This window comes from Oncorhynchus kisutch, unplaced genomic scaffold, assembly GCF_002021735.2.
Source record: "Oncorhynchus kisutch isolate 150728-3 unplaced genomic scaffold, Okis_V2 scaffold3610, whole genome shotgun sequence".
Classification (NCBI taxonomy): Eukaryota; Metazoa; Chordata; class Actinopteri; order Salmoniformes; family Salmonidae; genus Oncorhynchus; species Oncorhynchus kisutch.
The window spans coordinates 218622-229412 of record NW_022265555.1 but is presented as its reverse complement, the minus strand read 5'-3'; the positions used below and the strand labels follow the sequence as shown (position 1 = coordinate 229412).

Here is a 10791-nt window from a genome sequence, read left to right as displayed (position 1 = left end):
TGGTCACTGGTCAACAGACTTCAGTCTAAAGTTGGTCAGAAGCCTGTCCTCTGATGACTCCTTGCTGTCCCCAGTCCACCTGGCCATGCTGCTGTTCCAGTTTCAACTGACCTGAGCCCTAGGACCATGCCCCAGAACTACCTGACATGATGACTCCTTGCTGTCCCCAGTCTACCTGGCCATGCTGCTGCTCCAGTTTCAACTTCCACCTGACTGTGCTGCTGCTCTAGTTTCAACTGTTCTGCCTTATTATTATTCGACCATGCTGGTCATTTATGAACATTGAACATCTTGACCATGTTCTGTTATAATCTCCACCCGGCACAGCCAGAAGAGGACTGGCCACCCCACATAGCCTGGTTCCTCTCTAGGTTTCTTCCTAGGTATTGGCCTTTCTAGGGAGTTTTTCCTAGCCACCGTGCTTCTACACCTGCATTGCTTGCTGTTTGGGGTTTTAGGCTGGGTTTCTGTACAGCACTTTGAGATATCAGCTGATGTACGAAGGGCTATATAAATAAATTTGATTTGATTTGATTTGACTTACAAGTACTAGCCGGAGTCTCACTCGAGTCCTGGACTATAGTATGATGACAGACTGTCTGTCGGTCTCCCTATGATTATATCCCCATCAACTTCTGATTGTGTTTCCTCCACCCAAACAAACATTATCAAACATCTCATGTGGTCCTCTGTGGCTCACCAGGTAGAGCATGGCGCTTGCAATGCTAGGGTTGTGGGGGTCGATTCCTGCTGGGATTGCCACAAGAAAAGTGTATTAAAGTGGCTGCAAAATGTGCATATTATATTCTGTGGCTTACTTCATGTCCTGTCATTGGTCTGCACAGATTTGTTTTGACCTATCCTGTGACCTCAAATTGTTGTAACTAGAGGAGGAGACAAGGGGAGAAAGAATAAGAATGTAACGCAACAAAATGTGGAAAAAGTCAAGAGTTCTGATTACTTTCTGAAAGCACTGTATATCCATAAAAATGAAGCTGATTCATGTTTTCGACTGGCTGAGAAAAGCTGCCTGCCTGTCTGTCTCATCCCAACTCCCGAGACGTTCATTACTATGGGACAGCTGGAGACCAAATTTGAATATTGAAACAATGTTGAAAATGTCAGAGAGACAGACAAGAAGGTTTATACAAATCTCCACTGTTGATAACTAAATGTTAGTCTAAAAGAAATAGTGTCTAGGTGGTTTTTATAGTGGAGATCAAGGTAATAAATTGCCTGGCTGGGCTGATGAGACAGTGGATTGGCAGTCAGATGGAAAACCCATTGTATAAAGTGGGCTAGTACAGTAGGCTAGGGTGAGTACTATAGCGTCATAAGCAATAGCATGTGATGGAGTTCCATACATTGTAATTGGAGGATAGATGTGAGGGTTATTGAATCAGGATCAAATTGTCTGTTCTCCATTCTGTTTAATATGACAAGGAGTGGCCTGATAACTTGTACATGCATGCTTGTACCTAAATATTTCTCTCACGCTACAGTAGCTTCATAGGTGTGGCCACATCACTCATGGAGTCCCTGTTTTGGGGAGGGAGGGGTGTATGACTTTCAATCATGGCAGACCATGTTGAACCGAACCTTGCTTTCACTTGTTGTGACACAAAAGGTTGTCCCACAGTAGATGCTTATCATTCACTTATCTAACACAGAGGTAGAACATACGGTGCAGCCCTACAGACTACTACAGATCATCGGTTGAATTTACACAAGAAGCCTCACAACATCACAACAAAGAGAAAGAGCTTAATAAAGTAAGTTCATATTTGTCATAGGGCCAATGTTGTAAGGAGTGATATTCACAACCTGGTCTCAGAGCATTTTGTGTTATTCTGTATTTATATCTGAGACATGCCATTTAGCATGATATGTTATTTAGCATGCGGTATGTATTAAATTGTGGATGTCCATCACCCATTTTGTATGGTATGTTACAAATTACAATTCGTATTATAAGTTACGATTTTGCAAACTGTACAATATGTTACGAACCTGCAAAATGTGCTATATGTTACAAATTTGCAGAACGTATGATATGCTACAAATTCTATATAGTTCGCTACTGTTAACTATCTGGCTGATGTTAGCTAGGCTAGGGGTTAGAGTTAGGGATCAAGGTTAGGGTTAAGTTCATGAGTAGGTTAAAGGGTTAAAGTTAGTGTTTGGGGAAGGGTTAGCTAACATGCAAAGTAGCTAAAAAGTAGTAAGTAGTTGAAAAGTTGCTAATTAGCTAAAACACTAAAGTTGTATGTGATGAGGTTCGAGCTCACATCCTTTGGGTTTCTAGACGGTCGTGTTATATGCCTACCCATCCACCTCGACCAACCACTCTACTTTTGTTATTGCTCTAAGTAACCTATCTTATGTAACCATACAAAACGTAGCATATCATACTAATACATATCATTCTAGTGTTACGGATTTACATTTACTATGTTACGGCTAGTCTATGAGACCAGGCTGGTATTCAAGGTGGGTACTGTTAGAGGAATTCTAAATTCCTATATGTTTTATAGCCAAAACCAAATTCGCACTCTCTCTATTTCATTAATGAGTTGTAAATTCATTAATTATGCATGAAATAGATCGAGACCAGTCTTAAAAGTCAGGTAACAGCGTTTATTACAAGAGAGTACTGCCACATACACATTTTTCCACAGGTTATAAACTGAAAATGACGTCAGCGTTTTCTAAATGTTCTATCTCTTTCACCGGTAGAGAGGCCCTATAGTTCTCGAGCCTTCGCTCCACGCCTGAAGTCAAGGTCAGTCAGTATAAGTCAGCATTCTAGACAGTCTGGAGATAGTCCGTCCCTGCCACCTGGAGATTGTACAAGGAACAGACCGTCATTGTTACTAAACTCCTGACTACATTATATACAATTGGGAATGGGAGCAAGAGAGAAAATTCATATATGTACAGTACATCATACTAGTCAGTTCTGATTGGAATGTATACATAATTAGTCATTTCAACCATAATTTCCTCCAACAGTACATATTTAAATAATTTAATTGTGATTAATTGTCAGAAATCATGAATTGATTGTGGGCAAAAGGTGTCTTGATCTTAATGTTTTGCCAAGATAAATTGTAATTCAATTCAATAGTTGTGAATTTGTATTCCCCAAATTGAATTGAGTGCATACTCGCACTTTATGATTCAAACATTCAGGTTAAAATGTATATTTCAATGTATTAAAATAGTCTTTTGAAATGATGAAGAATAGCCTATTGAAATGTATTACATTTATGTAAACCTATTGAAATGAGCTTTATTATTATTATTGTGTCCAATATTATTATTATTATTACTATCATCATCATTAATAAGAATACGATTATTCTATTATTATTATTATTATTATTATTATAAATACGATAGAATGTGCCCTAGTGGGCTAAACCGGCATCGCAGCTTGTTTGACAAAAGGGGAGTGGGGGGTCGACTGAGAAGTCACTACAGAGTTAATAATTATAACAATTGAAATGCTAATCCTTACACATGAACGCTCACTCAGTCGGGAACAATTGCAATCAATATATATATTTATGCTCAGTGTGTCGTCTTGATCGCTGGTGAAAAGTACATTTCTTTTGCAGAATTGTCCATCTCTCTCCCTCTCTCGGTTGTGGTTAGATAGAATTGTTCAGAGTGACATTCGTTATAGAATGGATGTTTCGGCGGTTGTCGTTCTTCGTGTTCAATGATGCCGAATTCCTAGCTGCAGACTTGTAATTAGTATCAAAGACTTGTTCTTATTCTGTCGGCATCGATAGTCTAAGAGTTTTAACCACGTGGTATGGTTAAAAGATTCAGCAATGGTCTGCAACCTTTAGTCCCCCTCCTACTGGAGAAAAACATGGTCTCCTGATAATTTCTCAAAGTGGGGTTTTATTCAGAATGACAGAAGAGGGCTGTCTCAGGATGTCTTACCCTAACTGGGCTCAGGGGCAGTCCTCTGATTTAGTTCAAATCAAAAGGGAATTGTATTTTCCTTCATTAAACAGTCCACAATCATATTACACCATTATTCAAACAGTATCATCCTCACTCATTCATCAATTAGATGTAAACCTCATATCTGAGGCTATTATATAAACAGCGTTATGGTAATGTGGCCACACCATCTCTCTTGAGCTTCCCAAATTGTGACAAACGCACCAGTTCATAGCTGGATTCTTCACTGATCTTTTACACTTTCTCTGAAACATGAAATTTGTTCATACCTCACGTTCTGTGAGGTGGAAGGATTTCCTTTGTCTCCATGAAAACTACTCTCTATAACTGTGTGTCCATGAGGCAGGGTCTTCCTTGGGAATTTACAACCTCACTCTGCCCACAGCAGTCTGGTTGAAGAAGCAGAGAGCGGGGGATGGTGCTCGATGTACTCAAAGAGGGCAACATCATGACACAGGTTTCAGCACATTCATAATCCCTCTTCTTTAATTCCTTATTAAATCCATATCAAACAATAAGAATAGGCCTTTTATGCAGAGAAAAGTCAAATCAACTGTCTGTACTCGGAGTAGGCTACACAGTGAGAGCATGCGCAATTTTACATGTTGAATGGCTTTCAATATCTGGGAAAATATCAACATCGGGCAGCAGGTGAGCAAGTGTCAGAATGTGGTGATGAGGCTTATGGAACCTTACCTTGGTAAGGGAGGATCGTCACTATGGACAATTTCTTCCTTTGTTGGCGAACAAATTGCTTACAAAGATAACAAGTCTGGCTGGCACCATGAACAAAGTGAGATGGGAGCTCCCTCCCTTTGCCCAAAATAAGGCTCCTTGGCAGCCGTTGCACTCCACAAGTGCTGAAGAATGACAAAGGGACAGGGACACAATAAAGAGAAAACAGGAGACATTTACACACTACAACCAAACAAAGTATGTCAAAGTGTGACAAGCAAGTGAAAGTTATGACGATTTTGCCATCTGTTAGAACCAGGGATAACAGCTAAATGAAATCCAACTGATGCCATTGGTGAATACACACAAGCACAAGCTGACAATAATTGACTATTTTTCACTGCTGTCGTGTGATACTTATATTCATTACAATGCCATTATTGAGTTTCACTATTTATCAAGGCCACTTGGCCCTTATAATGATGCTTAGGCTACTGATGTTGTCATCATTTGACTGCGCGTCTTGAGTGGTCTGGGTGGTTGAGGTATTTTACTTTTTATTTTGTTTTTATAAAAATAAGCTGTTACCATGTTCCAACACATACTTTCTGTTTCATAGTTTTAACAAAGTCACTCCACAAATAAAATGGATGTAATGCTTGAATGTTTGTGTTTTTTAGTTTGTACATACAAACTAACTACATACAAACTACCAATAAACTAATGAAAATGCTATTGTGTTATTTAAAATAAAATAAAAATGGTAATCTAATGTTGTTACCCAAGGCCTTCATAAACACAACCAAAATATTATTTTGGCTTTAGCATGCTGTATATAACATGTATTAATTACACTGTTAGAATGTTGCTGTCAGAATGACTGCTCATTAGTTTAAAGGGGGGACCTTGAGGCCCAGCAGTTATAGTGTAATGTAACCTATGTTGATTGGCCATCCAGAGCCCCCCTTCATTTTCCTGGAGATGTTGAGAAGAAGAGTAACACGGTCATCTGGACCAGAGCCTGAATCTCTTGACTGCCCCCCTAAAACTCCTGACAACAGAGAGATGAGAGACTCCCCCACAGCCCCACTGACTGACAGAACAGACAAGGAGGTGGAGGATCACACAGACAACTTGTAAGTATGGAGATATCAGGATATATGTTTGGGGGGACCAGATGGATTAAGCTGATTGAAAGCCAGTTTGCCTTGATTTTCCCTGTCTGATTGTTCAGTGCATCACTGATAATATCCCTGTCAATGTTTTGTTTATGACAGGGATAGTGAGTATGTTGTGATGATGATGATGTTGTTATCATCGTTGATTGTTGATTGTGACATGATCCTCCTATAGGTCTCCAATAGATCAAATGGCTGACATGCACCAAACCAGGAGTCAGAAATGGAAAGTGATTTTGATCATCCTGTGTCTGTCTGTCACAGTATCTGTCACACTGTCTTCCCCATTGGTGACTTTCAGGACCAACTTTACTCAAGCTCACTCCCTTCCTCCCCCTGTTCCCTCTACCTGCCCTCTTCACATAGCCAATGAGACTATAACACCAGTCAAGGGTTCAACTCATCTAATGGTGTCTGCATACCAGGACCACAGGGAAGGGGGAGCCACGCGCATCATTGCCATGGTCAACAGAGACCGACCCATGTCTCTGTACTGTGTGTTGTGCTGCTCAGGACACGCCCCCCAGGTCGCTCCAGCTGCTGTCGTAACGCACAGCGTCCACTATGGTTACCCGTATGTGGCCGCAGACATGCTTTGCCTTGAAGAACCAGGATGCAACGCCACACACATCACTCTTGGCACATCCCTCGACATCCAGGACTCCCTCAACCAGACATTTTTGAGCATCCAGAACCGGGAGAGACGGGAGGAGGACTTCCCCTTTTACCTCACCATGTGCATGTCCAGCATGTTTGGAGACTACAACAACGTCCAACAGTTTGTCCAGACCATGGAGTTTTACAAGCTCCTGGGGGTGCGGAGGGTTGTCCTCTACCTCACCAGCTGTGGACCTGACCTGGAGAAGGTCCTCCAGTACTACGCAGAGGAGGGCACTCTGGAGGTGATTGGCTGGCCCATCAACAACTTCCTCAAGCCCTCTACTGGCTGGAAGGCCCAGGAGCTGGAAGGGGATATTCACCTCAACGGCCAGCTGACCATCATGAACGAGTGCATCTACAGGAACATGTACAGGTCACGGTACGTCCTCCTGGCTGACGTTGATCAGCTCCTGGTCCCGGCCTCACACAGCTCTCTTCTGCCCCTCATGGAGGACCTGCAGAGGCAGCACCCCGACGCAGCCGTGTTCCTGATGGAGACGCACCTCTTCCCTGCCACAGCCCGTACTGCTACGCAAGACCATTCCGCACGGAGAAGGGCGCCGGGGGTGGATCTGCTGGACTACGTCTACAGAGAGCTTGTTCTTGAAGACGCCTTCCGCTCCTACAAGATGGTGGTCAACCCCCGTCTGGTGCTGCAGACGGCCATGTTTGAGGTGACACAGAGCTATGGGGACTCTGTCAGGGTTCCGTCCGACGTGTGTAAGATCATGCAGGTGAAAAAGGCTCAGAGAGAAAGCTGGACCAATGAGCAGCTGATCCTCGACAGAAGTCTCTGGGAATTTGGAGATTATCTTGTTCCCTCTGTCGATGAAGTTTTACAGAAATTAGGAATTCAGACATCTCCTTGGGAGCGTGTAGTACTGTAGTTGGTTAAAAGCTTTCCAATGTTTTGCATTTGGTAGAGATGAGAGAAACAGTGAACTGTTACCTGCCTCTGATCTTCAGTTTATGTTGTTCCACTCAAACCTGAACTTTTCTTCTTGTTTGGATGTGTGGTCATTTTTCCTGGGGGAATTGAACTTAATTAATTATGCCTATAATTGTTACTGCTTGTTCTAAACTTTCTTACCGTTTTTAATGCTGACTTTCATGTAAAAGCTCTTGTAAGATTTATTACGCATGACAAATAATTTTTTTTTTTTAAATCAAGATGCCGTGTTCATCTACCGTTGTGCTCTAACGGCACCCTTGCACTTTACAATGGAGTGCAATAGAGCAGAATATTGTGGTTTCTCTCTATTGTCAAAACTGGTTGAATGGCTAATTTGACCCTGTAGGCACCTGCAATTTATCACCTTTAGTCATTTGAGTGAAAAATCGAAATTTCAGTTTATAATTTTTTTTTCTTGGTCCTGTGCAGTTATAAATCAAAAAAATACACGTGTGAACACCAAATGGTTTTTCACTTATTTTTTTAAAGAAATATTGAATCTTGCAAGTGTGCCAATATATTAGAGCACACCTGTATAGATGATAATCAAGGAAGAGCATCTATATCCCTCCAAACTAGGATTAGGATTTATATGTAAACTGTCATTATATCCTTCTTTAATTACACATTTGACAGTATTTGAATAAAGAAATCAAACATAAATAGTTTGTGCTCTTGTTAATTTTTCCTTCTGGGATTATGTCTCTCTTTTCTAATTGGTGAAATCTCCCCAATTTGTAATTCCAGGGGTGCAACTTTCACTGGGGACGGGGGGGACATGTCCCCCACCTTCTGAAATTGCTAAAGAAATTTAAATATTATGTCCCCCCCACTTCTAAAATCAAAGTTGCGCCCCTGTGTAATTCAAACACTTATTAAATGGGAAGGTATTTGTTTTATTCATCTTGACCTGAACCTTAAAGCAGATTGACTGAAAGGGGCACGAGATTCATTTTATTGGGTGTAACACCATCAGTCGACAGAAGAAAATATCATAATATCAGTAATAAACAGGAATAATAAACGTGTGAAGAGCAATTGACATTCTTATGTTGCATTTACATTAGAAAAAGGAATAGAATTGTTGTTGTTTTGTCTCTACATCAAGTGCCAGTATATCAATTTAGTGGCATTCACTGAGAAACTGGTAAAGACATGTATAATGGAACGTCGTACAGCACTGACACTTAAGATCCATGAATTGTCATGTTTTCAACAAGCTGAAACCTTCAGGCCCTGAAAATCCATTATGATACAATCTTCTTAATACAATTCACCTGCATTCCTCAATAGTAATTACTACCAGTACCATTGCACTAACAACTTTAGTTGTTTCTTGGAAAGAAGCAATAAATATTTTAGTAGCACTGTAGTTTCTCCGCCCTGCCTTTATGTACAAAGCTGATTGCTTCAGCAGGTAGTCCAAGAGTCTTGGGAATGTTTAACCCTTTGGAGGAGAATGGACAACAACATTCCTACCGATTCTAATTGATGACATCACAAGGGGTTGTTGTTCATTATTAGTTATCGAACTGAAACCTAATTCTTCAAGGGGCAATCTTTGAAATGAGTGATATATAGCCATTGATTCTTTAAGAATGTAACTTAAAAGTGAGTGTTTTTTTGTTGTCTGAAATCCAGATTGCCTCTTGGAACAGGATTGAGGATGGCGTTCTAAAAAATAATCACTCCTCATAAGGTTAAATAAATCCATCCATCTGTCCATGTGTGTTGGGTTTAGGAGAAACACACAGGGCCGATGTCCAGGCCAAACTCCTGATCCTCCTTGCCTATGTCCATGGGGGCCAAGTCTACGATAGGTAGTCTGGCTGGCGTCTGAGTTCTGTACTCAATCACAGTCTTGCCCCACTCTCCATTCGATTTCTGCAGACACAGGAGAAGAAGACATACTGTAGCTATACCTCTGAATTCAACTCATTGTCCTATACAACGTAAACAAGTAAACAATAGGACAGAACCACATACTCAGATGATTATGAAGGCAGACATGTATGAAAGCTTGTATACTTATTTTAAATGTATGTAGTTCTGTCCTTGTGATGTCTCTTAATGTTCTGTATTATATGATGTTTTATGTGTTGTGTGGACCCCAGGAAGAGTAGCTGCTGCTTTAGCACTAGTTCATTATACAATACTAAAAGACAGGGTGGGTGGGCTTTTGTTCCCACTTCCCAGACCAACTTTGGCACACCTGATTCAAACATTCAACAACGCATGTAGGTAGATGGTAGCGTGGGGGTCGGGCGGGTGGGCGGGTAGGTAGGTAAGTAGGTAGCTAGGTAGGTAGGCAGCTAGGTAGGTAGGCAGGCAGGTAGGTATAGATAGGTAGTAGGGCTGTGGCGGTCATGACATTTTTTCAATCACCGTGTGGTGACTTTTAAAAGCACATACTGTTTTTATATTTTTTTTTATGTGATTTTCGAGCATTTGCATTGATGTCAGAGTGGTTGGAGGGACAATAGAGCCCTGAGTACCAGACCATTAGGACCTGGTGGAGGGACAATAGAGCCCTGAGTACCAGACCATTAGGACCTTATGCAGAGACAAGAGCCCTGAGTACCAGACCATTAGGACCTGATGGAGGGACAATAGAGCCCTGAGTACCAGACCATTAGAACCTGATGGAGGGACAATAGAGCCCTGAGTACCAGACCATTAGGACCTTATGGAGGAACAATAGAGCCCTGAGTACCAGACCATTAGGACCTGATGGAGGGACAATAGAGCCCTGAGTACCAGACCATTAGGACCTGATGGAGGGACAATAGAGCCCTGAGTACCAGACCATTAGGACCTTATGTAGAGACAAGAGCCCTGAGTACCAGACCATTAGGACCTGATGGAGGGACAATAGAGCCCTGAGTACCAGACCATTAGAACCTGATGGAGGGACAATAGATTCCTGAGTACCAGACCATTAGAACCTGATGGAGGGACAATAGAGCCCTGAGTACCAGACCATTAGGACCTTATGCAGGGACAATAGAGCCCTGAGTACCAGACCATTAGGACCTGATGGAGAGACAATAGAGCCCTGAGTACCAGACCATTAGAACCTGATGGAGGGACAATAGAGCCCTGAGTACCAGACCATTAGGACCTTATGCAGGGACAATAGAGCCCTGAGTACCAGACCATTAGGACCTGATAGAGAGACAATAGAGCCCTGAGTACCAGGCCATTAGGACCTGATGGAGGGACAATAGAGCCCTGAGTACCAGGCCATTAGCGATTAGGACGTGATGATAGTTAGCGAGTTGGGTACTCCTAATGCATGTCCAGAGTGCATAAGAGAATATTACCATGACTCAACAGTCAAGCTGAATT

General features: G+C 41.8%; 2 protein-coding genes across 3 annotated transcripts in view; one reads left to right on the top strand and one right to left on the bottom strand.

Annotated features, from left to right (window-relative positions):
• The first annotated feature begins 1456 nt into the window (after positions 1 to 1456).
• Positions 1457 to 8234, top strand: LOC116371737 (beta-1,4-galactosyltransferase galt-1-like). 2 transcript variants are annotated; one of them, XM_031820730.1, is made up of 3 exons: positions 1457 to 1772; positions 5612 to 5789; positions 6007 to 8234. In XM_031820730.1, exons 2-3 carry the CDS (start codon positions 5635 to 5637, stop codon positions 7376 to 7378), a joined length of 1527 nt encoding a protein of 508 aa, XP_031676590.1. In that variant the 5' UTR covers positions 1457 to 1772; positions 5612 to 5634; the 3' UTR covers positions 7379 to 8234. The 2 variants fall into 2 exon arrangements, with proteins under 2 accessions (XP_031676590.1, XP_031676589.1); XM_031820729.1 differs by lacking the exon at positions 1457 to 1772 and having other exon boundaries at positions 5447 to 5789.
• Positions 8235 to 8370: 136 nt separating this feature from the next.
• The window catches only part of LOC109883528 (collagen alpha-2(V) chain-like), a 46947-nt gene continuing 44526 nt past the window's right edge, over positions 8371 to 10791 (bottom strand). The window contains 1 exon segment of the mRNA XM_031820728.1: positions 8371 to 9327. Coding sequence (XP_031676588.1) covers positions 9181 to 9327 — 147 coding nt within the window. The 3' untranslated portion in view covers positions 8371 to 9180.

Bases quoted from the DNA above. Each gene is read 5' to 3' on its own strand.
- LOC116371737 (XM_031820729.1), top strand. From the start codon at position 5,593: ATGTTGATTGGCCATCCAGAGCCCCCCTTCATTTTCCTGGAGATGTTG. The intron at 5,790-6,006 runs GTAAGTATGGAG...ATCCTCCTATAG, and splicing joins GAGGATCACACAGACAACTT to GTCTCCAATAGATCAAATGG.